Below are 22,500 nucleotides of genomic sequence, written 5' to 3' on the forward strand. Positions count from 1 at the left end.
CATACCTACCCCAGCCTAACTTCGAGTGACAGTAAGATAGTGGGGCCAGTGAAAAACTATCACCCCTGAGGGATTTCAACGCGGGACCAACAGAGTGGAGACCATTGCCAATATCAGTGTGTATATATATATATATATATATATATATATATATATATATATATTGTGTGTGTGTGTGTGTGTGTGTAATACCAAAGGATATTTTTAGGCCGTTCAATCGAAGAAGGAATATAATCTCCTCTTAAATATAGTTTCTATGACTGTAAATTATTTAAATGTTACAAAAATGGAATGATTAATTTTCATTCCCATAGCACTTCAGTGGCTTGCTGTTACGAAAAAGAAAATATTGAGACATTTCATTTCCATAAGAGCAAGCCAATGAAATGAACTCATCGCTGAATAGATAATATTTTCAGTTGAATAAAAGTAAATCAGTTAAATATCTTATGTTTTTTGAATGGAAATTATATTTTTATTACTACTTGCAGAAGGACAACAAGAAAGGTTGAATTTTTCGACTTTTTTATTTAAAATGACAAAACTTATTTTTATATCTCTACATCAGTTATTGTATGGAAAGGAATTGCTAACCAATTTATGCAGTATTAATATCTGACCATTTTATAAGTAAGACCTGCATATTGGACTTAAATAATTTAAGTATTTATTTATTTGTCTTAAAATGAACCAGATTGAAAGATTGTAACAAAAGCAGAAGTTGCAAACTCCTGTCCTGATGAGGCAAAACAAAAAGAATATATGGAAAGTGGTTTAAGTATACTTTACTTTAACCAGACCTCTGAGCTGATTAACAGCTCTCCTAGGGCTGGCCCGGAGGATTAGGTTTATTTTACGTGGCTAAAAACCAATTGGTTGCCTAGCAACAGGACCTACAGCTTATTGTGGAATCCGAAGCACATTATAGCGAGAAGTGAATTTCTAGCACCAGAAATAAATTCCTCTAATTCTTCATTGGCCGGTCGGAGAATCGAACGCAGGGCCAGCAGAGTGCTAGCTGAGAACGGTACCCACCCGTCCAATGAAGAGCTGGAAAGTGGTTTAGGATATATATATATATATATATATATATATATATATATATATATATATATATATATATATATAATATTGTGTTATACATACATACGTGTGGTGATGAGATAAGGCCATGTACAGTAGTTATATGTATTGGAATTTCTCACTAAGCAGAATGAAAGAATGTGATAAGGGCTTTGGTGAAAGGGAAACATAATTTGTGTTGTGCATCATTGCAGGATAAGGAAGGGACATGGGAAATTACTGTGGAAATTAAAAAAGACTGGTTATTGGCTATGAACATAAATATACCAATATCCTTATCATTAGCTTGCAAAAATGTTTTAAAATTGCGTTACCCCTGTCAGGAATTTGGACTAGAGAGTGATGTTTTGAATAGAAGATAATATACTATGAAAAAGGGTTTTATTTTACAAAAAAAAAAAAAAGATAAAGACTTGACTATGTTGCTGGAAGTTCTTTTCTTTGAAGGGTGGGTGGGGGTGGGGGGGGGAGCTGAAGTAAGCATATGAAACCGCGTCCACACTTGTTGCATTTCCACGTATCGTACCATCGTTGCGTATCACCTAGTGATACGATACGGTGCAACAGGGTATTGTACCCACTTGTTGCGTATCCGCGTGCTGTATCATCGTTCCGTGGTGCAACAGTATCATCCAGTTTCTTCCTGACCGTAGCCATGAGTGTAAATGTGCAGTTGGCTGCGGCCACGTATATTTTTATTCATGAACATCATGTCAGTGAAAGGAAAAAGAAAGTCACGGCGTTGGTGGATTTCTAAACTTTTAAATGAAAGAAGGGAGATGTGCAATGGAGCAACTATGTTGGCTGACTTAAAATTCCAACACGTGAGTGGACTCTATAAAAACTGATTTTGAGTTTCTGTTGGCTGCAGTTGACTTGAAAATTGCAAAAAAAGACACAACATTTCGGAAAGCAGTTCCCAAGGGAACGATGCCATGCTTCCCGTCCACACGAGGATAGATGCGTTGCATATCATTCCTTTGATGTGACGGCAAAAGACCGACAAATGGTGGATCGAGCCCGTTGCGTATCTTTGTATCATATTTTGATACACAACGGTGCAACGCTTTCCCGTCCACACTGCTACGCAACGATGATACGATACGTGGAAATGCAACAAGTGTGGACGCGGCTTTCGACAGATGTATTAGTGTAGATTTAGTTTCATAATACCAGACCCTCTAGGGATTACCTGTGACAGTTGTTTTCTTTTGAGAAGTAACTTGCAGATATTTTTGATGAAAGAGGAGATAGTTGATTGGTGTTAATCAAGTCTTTATTGCAAAAATCAGCATTGGCCTCATTTTGAGTGTAAAACTGTAGACGTATCAAGAGCATAATAATCTTAACTGGCGCTGTTTCCGTAGTACTGGTTTGTGGGTCCTAGGTTATTGTTTTTCTGTCGGGAAAACCTGACGAAGTAGTTGACGACCGTGATCACGTCGAAAAAGATCTGAGGAAATATTTATTTAGGCCTTCCTACTTAATATAAATATTAATAATCGCACAGTGATTGTTTAAACTAGCTTTTAACTCGGGGAATCTCATGGGCAATATGGTCCTGTTATCAGAGACGTTGCTATGGCTCAGCGATTTGGACCGAGTTCATGCGGCACATTACCTGTAGTATTCACCATAAAATGACATTTCAGAAATGACTGTCATTTTAAGATTATATTAAAGAATGCTGACTTCTCAAGAAACCTCAGAATGAAGCGTATGATTTTCATCAGTCACAGAATTACTTAAGCGCATCTTAAGATCTTAGTTTAGCGCCATCTAGCAATTTTCTGCGTATGAAAATTCTTATTCCTAGCTGTAAACCATGATGAGTGGGTAAACACAGAGTGATGGCACTGGCTTTCTGAAGCTCATTCGATGAAGTGCAGCCAGCCGATGGTTAACACTGTCTGTTTACCGATGTAATGTATGAATTAGATAGAGAACTGTTAATATAGAAATCATTCTTTAGTTTTGTAGAGTAACAGAATATTCAGAGGGAGGTCAGGCTGGGAATGTGTGTGGTTTATACAGGAGTGATTAAGGATATATTGAAGAAAAACTGGAGGGGTTTCTCAATGCCATTGAAAATACTTGTCAAGAGGTAGGTTGAAAAAGTAAACTCATTGAAGGCTCTCATTTTATAATATAATGTACACACATAACATAGATATAAGAATGCAATATTATATATATGTACTGTATATATATATATATATATATATATATATATATATATATATATATATATATATATATATATATATATATGATATGAATGACTGATTATTGATACTGGTAATGGGAAATGCTAGATTTGATAGAGTAATGTTAGGACGGTGGCCCAAAGTATTCAGCGTAGATGTATAAATGGAAAATTGTTTATCGTAGGGTGAACTGAAGAAGTTTTGACTGCAAGGTTTTCTAGCTTCAAGGAGAGGAACATAAATGAAAGGTTGATACAGAAACGGTCGAAAGACAAATTGGTAGGATGTTAAGGTAGTAATTGGATTATTTCCGGAAAGAGAGATTTAGGTGAACAGACCTCATCGTGTGTGTGAAATGGGAAACTGCTGAAATAATTTTGCTGACTGTCTTTGGATCAGCAGTTACCGGATGAATGGTGTAATGACTTGTATTCTGGTTATCTTAAGATGTCCTCTTTGTAGGATTTTTCTTGGAGAAGATAGTTATATATATGTATATGTAGGACTCCATTCAAGACCTAACATGAACACGAGACGACGACACTCACGGCGCATGCGCCCGCGAGAGTCCTACCGCCATCTGTGTTTTTGACAAAAGGATGTGCTTTCTCAAACGGTGCAACAACTCCGCCATTTTAATAAATCTGACACTCCCTCCATTTTGAAGCCCCCTACCTTCTGACCAAGCTCTCTGAAAAACAACAAGAGAAAAAAAGACATTTTCTGTGAGAAGCAGTGTCAAGAGATGTGCCCTCCCTTCGTGGCTCCAAAGTGTAATTTTCTTAAACCACTAGAAGAAGATTCCTTTGTTTAAGTTATATGCTGTATGATATGATTTTTCCATGATGTGCCATAACACTTATTCATTCAGTTATTATGATCAAAATTAATGGAAATATCAAAGACTGACTTACCTGGCTTTCCTAACCTTATGTAAATGGACATGTACTTGACCCATAAAACCCAGGAGCTGAGGTCTCAAAAACTTGAATGGTGTTGTTAGTCTCAGGCCAAGTTCTTGCTAAGAGTGGGAGCTGACATATGTGCACTAAACAAAAGCAGTTGCTAAGCTGGGGTGGTTGTATTGCCAAAACCTGAGCCAGCTTATAAAACAGTAAAATTGACATCCTCTCTGAAAATTCATATTTAGCCCTTTTAGAACTGACATTTTTAACGAAAGCTTCCTCATGATTTTAAGTGTTTCAGGCAAAACGAAGGCGTCATGTAAATGAGATGAAGAATACTTTGTTCAAGGCCATCCTGTGTAAATTGTAATATGATGGAGTAACTTTGATGAAGGACACAATGTTACATCTGCTATTCTTTCTCTTTCTCTCTCTCCTTCCCGGTTGTGACCCACAACAGTCAACAAACAAACATGTATGCATGTATGTTATTGATTAAAACAACACAGGCATTCTGAATTTCGTAGGGAATGCACCCTAGCCAGTCCTCTCCTCGTGTGGTTCAGAGAGAGAGAGAGAGAGAGAGAGAGAGAGAGAGAGAGAGAGAGAGAGAGAGAGAGAGAGAGAGAGAGAAATGGTGAAAAAGGAGGAAAAATTGCGTCCAGTCATGAAATTAATTGAATCTACCTTAATATCCAGACAAAATTTCACCATTATGGTTCACTCCATATGCTGCTGGAATTCGATCTATGAGTGTTTTGAATGGGTCTGCTTTACTACGTATCAGGATGAAAGAAGCGGTTATGTTGAATATTTTGTATTTACAGAAAAGTAACTTACAGGACAAAATATTTGTTTTTTGTACACCGCAGTGTATGACACAGACCAGAAATATCTCTTGTTTTTGTGTCTAATTTGTCAAATGGTAAAGACATTATTTTGGCTTATCCCGTTGAATCACCTCTGTCCCAAGTGTCTCATGGCTTTGGTCTTGCATATCAGCTCCCATCCTGGCGAAGCTTTGGTGTTTAATTCTCCTGAGCTTTAGGAGATACCATGCATTTAGTAAAGGCACATTACACTGTCAGTTTTATTGAATAATATTCGGAAATTGCTCCTAATACTGATAGTTCAGTCTGGAGGTTGAGGGTATATGACTGACTCCCCATGTACTGAGTCAGTCTTTTGATATCGGTAATACTGATAGTGTAAGGTCCCCTTAAGTACTGTATTATCATATTGTTTAATAAAGTAAGGATAGCGGGCTGTTTTGCATGCTGTTAGCGTAGATATTAGTTTGACATGCAATGGTTATGAAAAACGGGGCTACTACTTGCTATAACTAGCAATTTCTCTCTCTCTCTCTCTCTCTCTCTCTCTCTCTCTCTCTCTCTCTCTCTCTACCTTCCTATCAAAGTTGAATAAGAGTAACATGTTCTCATTTATAAAGCGTGATTTTGAACGAAAGTCTCTAATTGTTTATGTATAATTTTTTGCTCATTTTTGTCCGTTGGTGATTTCTTAATTATTTTCATGTTTCGTAAGATTGTCCATTTTCATAGTATTTAATTATGCTACAGATTATAGCTTTTGACTGTATGGATGTTGGTTTAAAACATTAACTTAGATATATGTGCAAAGACAAAGAGCAAGGCAAGCAATAAACGCACAGCTGATAATTTTACACTGTTGGTAACTTTAGCTTGAAATCGGTAAAGTGAGCGTCAATTGTGAGCTTTTTAAGTAAAAGGAATATGCGAGAAAGCGTTTTTCGCCCAAGGCCTTCCTTCCAGATGTGATTACTAGATTAGCCATTCGCCTGTTCATAGGTGAGTTAATCTTGAAAGGCCTGATTTGGCATTGAATCTGCTGAACCAGCGATGCTTATTAAACACACACACACACACACACACACACACACACACACACACACACACACACACATTCTAATTGGTTATATATCACGCAGAGATCCCAACAACTACAGCAGTCACTTCTGACTCCTGCACGCTTTCCATCCCCATCAAATTGGAAGCCCTGATTTTCCTCGACTTACCAGACTTGACGGAGCAGTGGATGTGAGATCTCGACTCGTAGTAGACCCAGTCGAATCCGGCCTCCCTTGCAAGTCTAGCCAACATCCCATATTTCGCCCGGTCCTGAAATGACATTGTATTTTCATATATACAGTTTTATTTATGCTGCTACCTTTTTTTTTTTTTACAACTACTGATGTACTAGAGGAAACCACTACATCGTGTCTCAGAAATCTGACTAAAAAACTTTTTACAGTGCTTCTTCAGCCTAAGGGTCTTAAGATGGAGAGGCATTTTGTAAAGAATTAGAAAGCTGCTACTACTGCTACAGACAGTAATAATGGTATAATAATAGCATCTGATATTGCAACCAATATTTACACCACCTGACTCTAGAACGCCATTCAATCTTAAATTCTTTCAAAATGTAGCCATGTTACTTCCTGTAAGGTTTCAAGTTCCTTTCAGTTCCGGTTCAGACTAATGAAAAGTTAAGGTGTGAATATTATATACAGTTGTCATATATGTAAATAGTGTTGAGCTTTCTTTTCTGCTGTCATTGTGCTCGATCCATGAATTTTTTATCTGGTTTTGACGGCAATGTTGGGATTTTAGATTTTCGGGAAAAGAGAAAAGTGACTACCAGAGTTCTACAATTAGTATTTGTTGAAAAATCGTGGGATGCTGCAGCATGATAAAGCAGAAGCAAATTCCTGTTCAAAGTAAGGCAGGTTATTAGGCTTTAGTGAAGGTTTTATTTCATTTTTTCTTTTACTTCTTATATAACTGCCAGATCGAATAGCTATGGAATATTAACAAGAACTAGCAATTTTCTGAAGGTTTTAGCAAGGTTGATATTCCTTCCTTGAAAGGTTGATATTCCTTCCTTGAAAGGTTGGATATTCCTTCCTTGAAAGGTTGATCTTCCTTCCTTGAAAGGTTGGATATTCCTTCCTTGAAAGGTTGACATTCTTTCCTTAAAAGGTTGATATTCCTTCCTTGAAAGGTTGATATTCCTTCCTTGAAGGGTTTATATTCCTTCCTTGAACGGTTGATATTCCTTCCTTGAACGGTTGATATTCCTTCCTAAAAACTCCTCCAAAACTATAACCTAGAGAGACGATTAGTTGGAATTCGATGTTCACAAAGATATAAAAGTTAAAAGCTTCTTAGATAATGGAATGGAAGGGAAAGCTGCTGGATATCTCCTTTGTAATGAGGCGCTTTGAGTCTGTGGACAGAAAAATCCCTTACCTTAAGTGAAAGCACAGGTTTAAGGGACTTGGAGCTAACTGACCTTGTCGGAAGTTGTGATGTCAACGGCCCTTCCTTCATAGTGGAGGCTGTGTGGCGCATGGTCAAATTCTTCTTCCCACCCCTCAATGACTCTTACTCTGACCCCAGGCCACTGGTTCATAACGCTAATTGCCAGCGTATTCAGCTTCTCCTTGCATCTCTGAAAAAGGAACCATTTTATATTCAGTTATGTTTCAGTCAGGTACCATTTAAATACAGTTTTCTATCCTGCAGTACATGTTAGGGTAAACATTCTTTGGTAGTTTGTTTTAGTTTAACTATTTTATTGACTCCACTCTTGCACTTATTTAATGAAATGAAAATATGAAATTTCATGAAAGTATAATTTCGGTTTTGCATTTGAAGATGCAACAGCAGGGACTTCGACTTATCACATTTCATAGAAATAAATTTAAAAATAAAAATTGGAAAAAGAGGTGAAGAAATAAAATTGAAAATCAGGAACCATAATATACCAATTAGCCAAACTGCAAAAGTATTTTAGGATTGATATTTGATGCACATTGATTGCATCATAATTATTAAACACTGAAAGAACTCCGACAAAATGTTTAAATATGTTCAAAGAAAGTAGAGTCATTAATAATAATAAGAGTAATTTTATACACCATGTTTAGATATAGTCTACCATGAGTGTCCTAGGAGTTATTGGTTGGTGTAATAATTTAATTTGTATTGTGGGAAAAAATTCATATGCTTTTCACTTCAATTATTTTATAAAACAGTATGGAGTTTGATGAAAGAATTTCCTTGTCTCACAGATTTTCCAAGACTGTAAAGTAATTGTGAAAAGAAAGAGTTAATTATTGCAAGTAGGACCTTTGTCAGTATGATGGAGAAGGTTGTGGTAGTGTGGAATTTTGAAGTGTCTTAATGACAACTAGCCGACAGACAATTCGCCGACAGGACAATAGGCAGAACGTTTAAAATTGTCATACTAAACTACCTAACTTTTAATTCATTTTAAGTTCCAGGTCTCATCTAGTAAGCCCTTTAATATCATGGAGTCGGTCAAGACAGAACGAGGTGGCAGAAAGCTTATATTTAAAGGTTACGCATATTTTATCGACAAAACGCGGCAATCAAAAACTTATTGGAGATGCGCGAACCGTAAATTGTACAACACTAAACTGACAACAGTCGATGCCATGATTTGTGGAACTCCATCTGGACACTCGCATCCGCCAACGCCGATTGAAAATACCTTCTTCAAAGGTATATATATATATATATATATATATATATATATATATATATATATATATATATATATATATATATATATATATAAAAATAAAACTTCTTGCTGAGCAATGTGAGCAGTTGCCCTACAATCGTAATAGATGATGTAAATTGAGATATTTCCTTGAGCATTGCTGGAGCTTTACCGAAAAAGGAATCTCTTAAGCGTATAGTGCGGCGAAAAAGACCTGCTATTATCGAGGAAATACTAAATAAGACTTCAAGAGATGATGATTTTTAGTTTTATGAATGTGAAGAGATTTCTGTATTTGGTACTTTAAAAACTTTAGAAATTTCATCCAAAAAAAAATGAGTGGTTTTGTGATGGGACTTTTGACTCCGAACCATTGGGTAAACAGCTATACACTGCTTATACACCACAGTAATTTGTGAAAATAAAATAGTGCCACTACTTTATTGCGTAACAAACAGCAAATCTGAGGTGACTTATGTGATTTAAATTCATTAAAGACGGAAGGAATTTAAATGTGACGTCGATTAGAGTAGACTTCGAGAGAGCAACTATAAACAGCATTAAAAAATCTCGCCCACGTATCTGTGTGTGGCTGTTTTTTCCACTGTAGACAGTGTATGTGGAGGAATATTCAAGCTACAGGTTTACAAACATGGTACACTAACCCGGATAATGCATTATTTATAAAACAGTTGCAATGTGTTGCTTTCGTTCCACCGAATGATGTAACTGTTTTGTTTGAACAGTTTCTTCATTCCCAAGATGCAGAAACGGATGAAATTTTTGGCGGAATTCCTATCTTATTTTGAGTGTACTTGGATAGGAATCATACAACGGGGCAGACGTCGACGCCCACTATTCGACATTTCATTATGGTCGTGTCACTACTGGGTCCTCAATGATCTCCCGAAAGCAAACAACTCGCTGGAAGGGTGGCACCACGCTTCTAGTAGAAGAGTCAGTGTCCATCACCCTGACTTTTCCAAATTAATTCAGAAGCTTAGGCTTGAACAGTCAAGCACTGAGATTACTTTAGAAAATGAGTTGTCAGTGGCTGACGTGTCAAAAGGAAACTAAAAATGTATTCTTCTTAAGGAGAGACTTAAAAAACTTGTAGTCAACTACGGCAAGGAAGGTGGGTTGCAGGTTTTAAGGGCTTGTGCACATAGTTTGTAAGCGTTTTTAAATTGTAGTTTTAATGTTTTTTTATAAATACGCTTTTCATCTGTTTTACCTGCTTTTTATTAATACTCTTCTCGGTGGAAAATGTTATGTCAGCAAAGCATCCGTTCGGCCAAGTGTCTGCCAATTGTCCTGTCGACATTGTCTTGTCGGCGAATTGTCCATCGACCAATTGTCCGCACACGGGGTATGGCAGAGAGTTAGCAGAATGTAAGAGTAACACACGAATTTATTTCTTAGATTAAATTTGGACGAGAAAATCATTTCAGGATAAATTTGGAAAGGGTACGAGTGTGTATAATACCTGGTTTTAAAATACGGCCACTTGAAAAAGGAAATGCCTTATACATTATGCTTACATCCTGTTAGGGAGGAAAGCAATTTGATCCATGTGATGGTAGAAAGTGTACTTAGGGTAACTGTGATCATTTAACTGAAGTGAGATTAAAGAATGTGTTACTGATTACTGGGGAAGTTGTAAATGTGAACATGACAAGTGGCTGATGAGAAGGAACGAAGTAATAGCAAAAAAAGTACTGAATATATTGATTATGAAGTTTGGTCTTCAGTGGTAAACGGGGAATCTGCAGTTCCAAGTTTGGTGTAGTTTGGGTAGCGGGAAGTGTCGTGTTTATGGACACACGGCAGAAGAACAGAAGTGGATGTGGAGGCAGTGAACTGGACTCCGTAAAGAAGAAATAAAGTCGTCTGGGTTCTGTTAAAAGGTAGAATATTGAAATTATGGAGTTAAAGATGTCTGTCGGCTAATTGTCTATCGGCCAATTGTCCGCACACGGGGTATGGCAGAGAATTAGCAGAATGTAAGAGTAGCACACGAATGTTTCTTAGATTAAATTTGGACGAGATGATCATTTCAGGATAAATTTGGAGAGGATACGAGTGTGTATAGTACCTAGTTTTAAAATACTGTCAGTTGAAAAAGGAAATGACTACCGAGATATGTAGTTTGCAAGAAGTTGTTGAAGAGTACCATTTTCATGGCAGAATTAATTGATATTAAAAAATCAGTTGAACAAGTTGATCTTAAGATAAAAGAGAGGGTGCTGTGAAGGAAGAAAAAGCCCTGCCTGCGAGGTAGGATGAATATTAAGTGTTAGATGTTGGTGATGAGAGAGACAATGACCGGTGGAAGAGTTGGAGGTATGAAGTGTTGGGTTTTCTAGGACTGGCTGTTGAAGCCGCTGAAGCTTGTGGAAAAAATAAAAACCAAACAAAACACATCAGGAGTTGGCAAAATGTTAATTAATGCTTATAGTAGTGTAGTAGAACGCCTGTCAAAAAAAAAAAGCGTCAAGTGTGGACAGTAAAAGGGAAGGCTCATGAAGATGAACAAGAGAAGTAGTTGATATTTTTTACTGAGAAAATTTGATACAAGGGACTAAAATCCTTCCAGTTATTGTGAAATTGAGAAAATTCGACAGTTGAAGTAGTCATGAGAAAAAAAAGAGCAAGTAAGGATATTTTTTTTCTTTTGACAAAGTACATGTTTTGTAAATCTGATCTGTGGTTAAGGAATCATTTTTGTGTGGAGGAATTGAGCATTGTTGGTGGTCTGCAACATCCGTGATTGCGGAAAAGTCATATTTTACTGAAGTGGAATTCGTAGGAATCCACTTTAGAGGATGGCGGTTCTACGATATTTCATGCTGGCTATGAATTTTGTAAAAATTTATGCCGATTAATTGTACTGGATGCTTTACAGCTATGTTATATGGAAAGGATGTATTATGTAAATTGAAGGTTTGTTAAAAGGAAAGGATGCGTGCAGTTGATAATGTTGATTTGGGATTGAAAGGGAAAATTAGAGACCGAATAACTGTATGATTAGTAAACTGAAATTGAGTGTTGCCTAGAACCGTATTTGGAATTCTGGACCAAGTTGGGCAGGATATTAATGGGGATGAAAAGTATATTCTTTGTTATTTAGGCGACAGGTTAAAGGAGAGTTAGAATATGTTTTTAAAACAAGGGAGCCCAGAGTAAATCTTATGAGTAACAATTTTTTGATAATGGAAGGATGGGCCGACGGGCGAGGGATATTGAATTACATTGAGAATGCTTCACGCCAAATGGGGGACATTATTGTTAGCATGTGGAAAATATTCTGAGACCTCTTCTAACAGAGATCAACAATGAATGGTAGTTGGAGCTATTGGAACTAGGAGGTATTGGAATTAGTGTTGCCTATTTAGCCGTTAATGCTATGAGAAGAACGTATCGCTCCAAGTGCAAATGCGAAATGGGGAAAAAAATGATCGGCAGAACATGTTTCTCTTCTCATTTGATGGAGTAGAGAGAACTGACGAGGCATCATGCTATGTATTTGCCCTCTTGTTTGGTTCGAGGCTCCGCGGTTGCAGGAGAAATAGCTTGACGTTAGCTGTCTTCCTGAAACCCCGCTGTTTGGGGGAAACGCCAGTTTGTTAGAACGTCGTTTGCTCAATGATATTCTGTAGTTTTACTTCTTATGTTTGGTACAGAAATGTTAAACTGTATAGATCCAATTCTGTTTTGGGAGAGTAGTTGCAACATTTTTTTTAGCAGGAAGCACGCAGTTTTATTAATAAGAGAAACAATTTAATTTTTACGTTTAATTTGCCAAGTAATAGGCTGTTTTATCAGTTGATTTTTCAGAAATAGTATTTTTTTATACATGAAACTTAACATCATTAGGTTTATTATTAACAATAAATCTTAACATTTCTCTATTTGGTGGTAGTATTATTGATATTCTAGTTCTTGCGCTTCCCTGTCGTCACCAACCTGATGCGGCATATCCGCTGTGGATAATCTTGAGCGGAAAATCCGAGAGCTCCTTCTCTCAGCCTGTATTGTTACACCAGCCAGGCCACCAAGTCTTACAAAAATGTTTTCAGATGAGCAACTCCGACGACAAGTGCTTAGTCAGGTGAATTTTCGTTCCTCATTTCACAAGCTTTGCAAGTATCTTGCAGTTAAACTTTTTCTCGTAATATTCCCTATTATTTTTTAATGCGGAATTGTCGTTTCTTTCGGGGTTGTCAACTTTTTACCTTCCGGTCTGGTGTAGATATGAGCATGGCGTCACCTTCGCATCTGCATTTGCTTCAGAGAGTGGTTGTGCATCCATGGATTTTATGTTCCCACTGCTCAGAGAGAAAGATGGTTCTGAAGTATAATGAAAATCTTTGAGTTGCGGAAATAGAGTACTTTGCACCTAGTATCTTAAGTAGTGAATACATTGTAAAGATGATCACATCTTATTTCTGAAACACGGAAGGTTAGCGAGAGAGAGAGAGAGAGAGAGAGAGAGAGAGAGAGAGAGAGAGAGAGAGAGAGCAACAAGCTAGGGTTGTCCATCACCACCAACTTTATGCCAAAGTGATTATTATCGCTGGTACGTTACGGCGCCATATCAAAGACTACACCGGAAATAGCTATAGCTTCCAGGGGAAAGATTAGAAGGACGATTACAGATACATAGCCTCCATATGTGTGTGTGTGTGTGTGTGTGTTGGTTTGGTAGGCTTTGTTTCTCTTATTCGTGGTTTTTTGTTACGTTACGAAAATACTCCTAAATACTTCTGTCTGTAGAAGCAGCAATAAAAGTACAAGGCATTTATAAGACGTTGGGAGCACCACTACTGCTACTACCGGTCCATTCGTCTTGGTTTTTTTTTGTTTTGTTTTTGTTTTTGTTTTTCTGTTTCTCTCCTGACCAAGTATAGGTGTCTAGTCTATCTCTACGACCATTGCAGGTAACTAAGAACTAGCAAACTAACTAACTACCAGAGCGAAGGTGGTCCTCCGTAGACAAAGGAGCCTTGAGTAATTTATGTCTTGCCGACAACAGGATCGTGTCGATGTTCTTGTTTATTTATTTACCTGTTTATAGCACCGGTGGTTTAATTGTTTACGTTGCTTCGCGACGACTAATTCTTTTATAATGTGGCGTACGTCTATATATATATATATATATATATATATATATATATATATATATATATATATATATATATATATATATATATATATATATATATATGTGTGTGTGTGTGTGTGTGTGTGTGTGTGTGTGTGTGTGTGTGTGTGTGTGTGTGTGTATACACACATATATATATACAGTATACACGCGCACACGCACACACACATATATATATACAGTATACACGCGCACACGCGCACACACACTCTCTCTCTCTCTCACTAGCTGACCAACCTGGCGCTGCCCGGGAAAACTGAATGACAACCGATATGCTCTCTCTCTCTCTCTCTCTCTCTCTCTCTCTCTCTCTCTCTCTCTCTCTCTCCTGTTAAGATAGTTGCTTCAGTTACATTGCCCAGCATTCTTGACATTTTATATTTCACCCCTTCTCATCCGCCTCCTCCCATTCCTATTAGGGCTGAACTTGGACTTGAAGGGCATCAGGAGTGTCACTATTCATCTCAGTGGCCTCGAAAATTATGGATTAAACACTAATATCTGTCGTTTTTGGTTATTTTTACATGTTAACTCCTTCCCACCCCCACCCCCTTTGGTGCCAGTGATGTTTTACCCCCACGGTATTCTTTCCCAGATAGTAAGTCATACAGTATGTATACCAAGTTTGGTTGAAATTGCTCAATTCATTTGAGAGTTATGCTGTAACATACACACATACATATATACTGTACATACATCCATCCATCCATTCATTCATACATATGTATATACAGTATATATTATATAATTATAATATATATGTATATACACACACACACACACACATATAGCCTATATATATATATATATATATATATATATATATATATATATATATATATATATATATATATATATATATATGACATAGTGACTGGAGTATTTCAAAAATTAGTTAACATCAAACCATGACTAAGTATAATCATTCTAGTTAAGGTATTCCTAGCCTTAGTAACTGAAATTCCCTGAAATAATTAGTTGGCCCAAAACTATGTAGAGGCGATTTGTATATACTGAAGATTTTAAAAGATACATTGTTGTGTGTGTGTGTATACATGTATGTATATATATATATATATATATATATATATATATATATATATATATATATATATATATACACACACATGTACACATGACACAGTTAACGCGTGCTGATGCGCTCCATAGAAAAACGATTTCTCTTTCCAGAGTTTCCTATTCAGATCCCGTACGTTTCATTTCTGCGAATAATAAGTGCAGATGCAAAGTGCATCAGTAATCAGGTAAATAAATTCTGAAGATTAATTACAACTCAATTTCTCCATTTCTGGTGACCCAGGATGTAATGGTACGTAACGTGCACGTGCGTGTATTCGTTCACATTTTTCATCCTTAAATAAAAGGACCCACTCTAGGCTGTAATCGGATAATATGCACTAGGTGTTATCAGTTACTAATAATAATAATAATGATAATAATAATAATAATAATAATAATAATAATAATAAGAAGAAGAAGAAGTAGTAGTAGTATCGTCAATAAGTGTAGAACTGCATAAATAATAATACTGAAACCCTGCTGGCTTTGAAGCAATTCATAAAGAAGGAATTCAAGACATAAAGGAAGTAAACGAAATATATTATGCAGTTCTTTCTTCCAAATTTCATTCCGTCTTTCAGTCGCATTAACCCCCCCCCCCAACTCTCTCTCTCTCTCTCTCTCTCTCTCTCTCTCTCTCTCTCTCTCTCTCTCTCTCTCTCAGGTCGAAGGTAGACAGGAACCTTGGGTGTCAACAATGGCCAAGGCGAGACGTTCTGGCGGTAAATATTTTGACCCACTGCCTCACGCTCCCTGACACACACACACACACACACACACAAAAGTTGTTTGACGAATTCAGTTCTTGTTTTGCAAAACTTTATTGGAAGGCTTTTTTCTAGGCGTGTTCCACGCTATGTTAATCACTCTTTCTTTGACTTTTATCAGTGTCATTTGTATTACGAGCATAATCTTTTCCCATTCATTTTCAGTATTCTTCCCCTTCCCCCACTCTCTGTCCCCACACTCCCTCAGTGAGCGGGTCCTCTCACCCACTATCCTCACTCCCCCTCATCACTTGGTGTTTGTCAGTCACTTAAACAATTGATTTAAATGATGGGCCGTTTCGCGGGTTAGCCTCATGCTGCCGGATGTGCGATGAATGCGCTACCACCTGTGTTGAACTTACGTTAAAGATGTTTTTGTTTATTGTTAGTTTTTGGATAAAATGTTGACGAATTTCCCGTAATGTATTGCTTTTCCCGTAAAATGGGTGGAAATGTGTTGAATTTGACATATAATAAAAATAACCAGTTTTATAACTGTCTTCATTATGGTTCATGTTCATATAGACTTATCATTTTGCGGAACGCGGAAGATAATGCTGAATATATATAAGAATTAAGTGAAGGAATAGAGGATAAATTTATTTTTGCCAGTTAAGTAAGCAATATATGGTAAACAATAGTTTATCGGTGGTTTGGACGACTGAATGAATGTTATAGCCTTTCATTAGCTCATTAAGTAAGAGAAAATAATGGAGTCGAACTGAAAATACATAGTAAGTGGGAAACTGACACTCAGAGTTTGTCGATGTTATCGATCGATAAGTATTAGAAATCGATCCGGTAAAGCGCTGAACGCAATTTTCCCATAGAGATCGATGAAATAAACGTCACGGTTAAACCAGCTCAGTTGACTATTAAAATGAACGAAACAAAGGGTTAAGCTGAGGTTGATGGCCAGGTAAACGATAGACCAACTCGATAATGAGCAGATGCTATCCACGGTGATCGCCGACTGTCATTAGGTGTTTAGCCCCGAGAAATCAGTGCGCTCGTTGAGATCTGACTCGGCCGTTTGTGTCTGTCCGTGCACCCGCTTGTTTGTTGTCGGTCACGCGTGTCATTAGCGACCAGAGGGAGTGATAAGATCACCCCATAATGCGAGCTCCCATTTTCATATGGGATTTTCATCAGCAGGGGGGTGAGGGACCAGGTGGTTTGGGAAAGCAGCGTGAAATGTCGTTTACCTACCTCCTCGTTTATACACTCGGGGAGGAACAAAGGCTTTGGCTTGGCTGCGGAGAATGGCTTTTTTTTATTATTTTTTTTTTTAGCAAGTGCGTAGACCAGCATACTCTGATTAAAATTGCTCTTTTTCTTGAGTAGTCAGGTCAAAAGGTGGATATAATACACCCCCTTCACATTTGTTTACAACTAGTCAAAATGCTCAAAACGCAAAACACAAACATTATATATATATATATATATATATATATATATATATATATATATATATATATATATATATATATATATATATATATATATATATATATATATATATATATATATATATATTTTGCGTGTGTGCTCGTTTGAGTTTTCATATCCTGCCTGTATATGTCAATGACGGTAATTTCTTGTAATTTTATATTTAGGTCTCTCTTCAACCCTTCTCAAAACTCAAGTTTGTCCTCTTGAGTCTAAATATTTCTTGGGTATTTTGCGGAAAAGTCTTTGGGGAGTCTAAACAGTGCCTCCCACTGGGAATAGACAATGGGCCATATATGAGGTCATGGAAGGTCAGATTCACGGTTAACCCTAAGTGATTCTTAATTTAATTTTATTGTCCATCTTATTGGTTTTGGGAGTATTTCAGTGTTGCTATTTTGAGCGAAATTCTCAAGTTATCAGCGGTATTGCTGATTCATATACATTGCAATGAAATATGTTTACGGTTATCATATTCCTGTCCTTACTCCTAATGCTGTTGCAGTTTTTGCGTTTGAACAATAATGTTTTTAGATGCCCCCATCTCTCGGCCACCTCCGGACTCGTTAAATCCTTTAATTGGTAATTTACAAAGTAGCAATTACCCTGACAACCCAAGCCGAGACCAATGACCCCTAAGAACCCCATTTGCCCTCGGGTGACCTCGGTCAGTTGGAAAGAAAGACAGAGATTTACAGGAATCCGGGAAAGGCGCCGAACAAAGCACAGTGAAAAGTATTATAGGAAGACAAAGCATTTTTTCAGTTATATAATATACACATGTATGTATGTATGTATATATATATATATATAATATATATATATATAAATATATATATACATTCATATACACATTTGCAAAGAATATGTATGTATTTATACGAGAGAGAGAGAGAGAGAGAGAGAGAGAGAGAGAGAGAGAGAGAGAGAGTGTGTCTCAAGTTTTAGGAAGGGAGACGTGGACCCAAGGAGGTGGTTAATGGATGGGATGGTGGTGAAAGGGTAATACTAACGAGATGTTAAACGATTACTTAATGACTCGCGGTGTGTAGATTGCTGGAGGCTCTCTCTCTCTCTCTCTCTCTCTCTCTCTCTCTCTCTCTCTCTCTCTCTCTCTCTCTCATAAACAGAGAAACAGATAGATGATTATAAATGCCATCCAGATCTGCAAAGTCCGCTAATGAATTATTCGGTGAGCACTATGCAGCATTTGGAATGTTTAGAAGAATTCCGTTGGGCGCAGCACTATAACTCTGTGCCATATGAAATGGGTTCAAAGGTTCAGTGTTTCGTTTGTTTCTTTTTGTCACTAGAAAATTTAAAGATTCGCTTAAAATGTAAAATGATTCTTTTTCTAAGCATGAGAGAGAGAGAGAGAGAGAGAGAGAGAGAGAGATCCTGACTTACCTTATTCGGTAGATGGACCTTGAGTAGAGAGAAAAAGACCGTAACCCGGAATTACTATTGATGAGGCACTGTTTGGTTATTAAAAAGGCAGCCCATTATCTTCACCTCACCCCATCCTTTAAGAAGTGGCGGCTCCAGACAAATGAAAGGGATGAAAACTGACAACTTTTTATTGTGCAGGAACTTCGGTTTTCTCTTTTTATTTGCAAAGAACTGTCCACGAGACATAACAGGTCAGCGTCACCTAATCATTCAGTCCTGCTTAAGGAATCGCTCAAACTGCATGAAATCGCGCACGTTGCGGATGGCCCTTGATTGTTTTAAATGAGAACCGTAACCTAAGCATCGCCACCTGAGTGATTCATACAGGTCAACTCTCTCAGTGCCAATATGTCAGCTCTTCATTGGCGGGGTGGGTAGAGTTCTCGGCTACCACGTTATTGGCCCAGTGTTCGACTCTGCGACCGGCCAATGAAGAAGTAGAGGAATTTATTTCTGGTGATAGACGTTCATTTCTCGTCATAATGTGGTTCGGATTCCACAATAAGCTGTAGGTCCTGTTGCTAGGTAACCAGTTGGTTCTTAGCCACGTAAAATAAATCTAATCCTTCGGGCCAGCCCTAGGAGAGCTGTTAATTAGCTCAGTGGTCTGGTTAAACTAAGATATACTTAAGTGCCAATATGTCTTCCCAAGATGCAGAGCTTTCAAGACGGTTGTTTTTCCTGTTAACCTGCAGTTATAGATAAGTGTCGTATTTTAACGTTAGTCATATGAATTATCATCATTATCCTACTGCCAACTTAGTAACAATAATAGCTACTACATTTGTACATTTTGTTGTCAGAGTAATAATCGGGGTCATCATCCTCTTTTATTTCGTATTTTGCAATCTTACTAATGCATTTATAGTTACAATATTTTCTGTCCAAGCGATAGTATTTTGTTTGAATGCCAGGCAAATTACTATCATAGCTTTATAATTTACTATCAGAACTAACTAGTGCTACGTACTATCTTCGGTATAACTGGGGTGAGAAACAATATGCGGTAAGTGGGTTAATAACAAATCGTCCTGTGTCTACTTTCCTTTCTTAAATATGTTTACTCTTCTATCATTTGCAGTTCGGTTACCTAAGCACAATAATTATGATACGTGTTTCATAACGTTTCACTAATGTACATGCACTATTGGTGTTTTTTTTACCAAAAGTGTCCTGAAAAATTTGGCAAAACTTTGAAGTACCCTGTAAGAACTTTGATATTTCTTTCCCAGATCGTCAATTTTGGATAAGTAAGAATCACATTTCCCCCCCCCCCTCCTTGTAATGCATTTTAGTTGCTCCGTGGCACTCCCCTGGCGAGGGGGAGGGAATTTTTCTTACTCCATGGCGATGTTTTAGTACCGGTTAAGAATAAATCGGATTCACTGATTTTTACTTACTCCATACCGGATTCTTTTTTAGCCAGGTGCGAGCAATTTTTTTTTTTACTCTAAACAGGATCTTTATTACTCTTTACGTTAGCATTTTCAGACTGTCACTCGATGGGCCGGAGTTCAATTCCCGCGAGTTAGAGGAATGTATTTCTGGTGATAGAAATTCATTTCTCGCTATAATGTGGTTCGGATTCCACAATAAGCTGTAGGTCCCGTTGCTAAAGTAACCAGTTGGTTCTTAGCCACGTAAAATAAGTCTAATCCTTCGGGCCAGCCCTAGGAGAGCTGTTAATCAGCTCAGTGGTCTGGTAAAACTAAGGTATACTTAATTTAGCATTTTCAGACTTGTTACTGTTGTGGAAAACAAGTGGAAGTTATTTAGAATGTTGAAACGTGTCGATACATGGCATTGTTTAGCTTAGATAAAAATTAAGGTCAGTAGCTATAGAAAAGTCTTGAGAGTGAACTTCACAGCTAGCAATTAAATTCCCAGGACTTATAAGGAAGGGGAAAAGCCTTATTTTTGAGGGGAAGATGGTTCTGAGGTATAGATAATGCTGTAGTAATTTTTTTGTAGTAGTAATTTGTCTCCTTGGTTAAAATTAGGATGAATTTTTTTACGCCACAATGATTTTTTTCGTCTCTTTTCCTGTTATGAAAAAAATTAGCAAAAAATAATCTTATTAAATTCGCTTTGTGTGCGAAGCTCAAAACCTGATCAAGTTGTACTTACTAATGAAGGCTAAATACGATAAGCAGTTACAATGATAATTTGTAAAACTAATGGTTGCAAAAAATGAAAGTTGTGTGTTTCCACCCCCCCCTTTTTTTTTTTTACTCCACTTTACTGTATTTACTGTTATCCCGACTGTTTACTGTTATGGGTATTGTACTAACTGTAATAGTCATACTGTTTATAAGTATTACTGTCTTGGACAACCTTTTTAATACAAAGTTTTTTTTTTTAAATAGTCTTTGTTTAGGTCTTATGCTTACTATAAGAGCGACAATGCTTACAACAAAGTCAAACTGCTGACATTATGATATGAAAATGTAAAATGTAAAAATGTTTAGAAATAAGAGCTTCGAACTTCTAATTCTACATTTGTTTCATATGCAAATAAATATGATTTATCTGCAAGTAATGTTATCAGACATTGGAAAAATGCTTTGTTCCGGTGGAGAAGGTGCAATTAGGACATTGTTTCAGATAAGAGATTTGTGTAACATGGGTGACTGTAATTTAGGGTATTTGTTATCAAGAGATGAATGTACGAATGAATGATTAATTATTCACTTGAATTTGATGTAAATTACTTTCTGAAAAAAAAAATTTAATTTATGTTCAGCGATTGCCTTGTTTCTTATTTATGTTTATTAATCTGTTGTACTTCTATTTTAATATCAAATAGCATTTCCTTGGTTATATTATACATTGCCGTAGCCTTAGCATTCATTGTAATATCACCGTTATTGTATTTGTGAAGGTATTTGTCATCGTCTCCAAGTATTTATTGTCATAAGTGCTTTCGTTTATCTCCGGATGCGGTAATGATCAGACTACCGTTGGGAGATGTATTTATGCTAATTCCAGAAGCGTTATTTCAGCAGGGAACTTCTTGAGAATTAAAGCGTTAGGCAGCATCGGCTTAGTTTTTCTGAATTATATTGTGGTTTGTATGTGTTTGTTTGTTAATTTAACATCTCTATTCATCCGTCTACCCTTATTCATTATTTGAGTCTCTTTAGTTTCTCACTTTGTATTTTTTGCTTGTATTGGAAGTTTTCATAGTGGCTTGTTGTATATAACTCATTTTGAATAATAATAATAATAATAATAATAATAATAATAATAATAATAATAATATTATTATTATTATTTTTTTTTATCACAGTCATCCTTATTCGACTGGGTGGTTTTTATAGTGTGGGGCTCCGAGTTGCATCCTGCCTCCTTAGGAGTCCATCACTTTTCTCATTATGTGCGCTGTTTCTAGTAGCATGAGTCCTGGAGCTACTTCGGCATCTAGTTTTTCTAGATTCCTTTTCAAGGATCTTGGGATCGTGCCTAGTGTTCCTTTCCATATCCTTCTTATTTTGATTTTCAGGTCTTGATACTTACCAATTTTTTCTCTTTCTTTCTCATCTACTCTGGTGTCCCATGGTATTGCGACATCAGTGAGTGATACTTTCTTCTTGATTTTGTCAATCAACGTCACCCTATCTGTTCTGATACCAATAGCCCCAGAGGACCTTTGCCTGATCTTTGTCTATCACTCCCTCAGGTTGGTGTTAGTACCACTTATAACTGCAAGTTAGCCGGTGTTTCTTGCACAGGCTCCAGTGGAGGGCTTTTGCTACTGAATCATGCCTCTTTTTGTACTGGTTCTGTGCAAGCGCCGGACATTCGCTTGCTATGTGGTTTATGGTCTC

The 22,500-nt window shown here is 37.0% G+C and overlaps 1 protein-coding gene across 1 annotated transcript in view; it reads right to left on the reverse strand.

The window, feature by feature from the left end:
• The window catches only part of LOC136852541 (sonic hedgehog protein-like), a 233,354-nt gene that overhangs the window by 37,677 nt on the left and 173,177 nt on the right, over window positions 1–22,500 (reverse strand). The window contains exons 2-3 of the mRNA XM_067127281.1: window positions 7,529–7,687; window positions 6,252–6,354 (exon numbers count right to left, since the gene is read on the reverse strand). Of these exons, the coding sequence (XP_066983382.1) occupies window positions 6,252–6,354; window positions 7,529–7,687 (262 nt within the window). The remainder of the gene's footprint in view (window positions 1–6,251; window positions 6,355–7,528; window positions 7,688–22,500) is intronic.

Source organism: Macrobrachium rosenbergii, chromosome 3 (genome assembly GCF_040412425.1).
Source record: "Macrobrachium rosenbergii isolate ZJJX-2024 chromosome 3, ASM4041242v1, whole genome shotgun sequence".
Classification (NCBI taxonomy): domain Eukaryota; kingdom Metazoa; phylum Arthropoda; class Malacostraca; order Decapoda; family Palaemonidae; genus Macrobrachium; species Macrobrachium rosenbergii.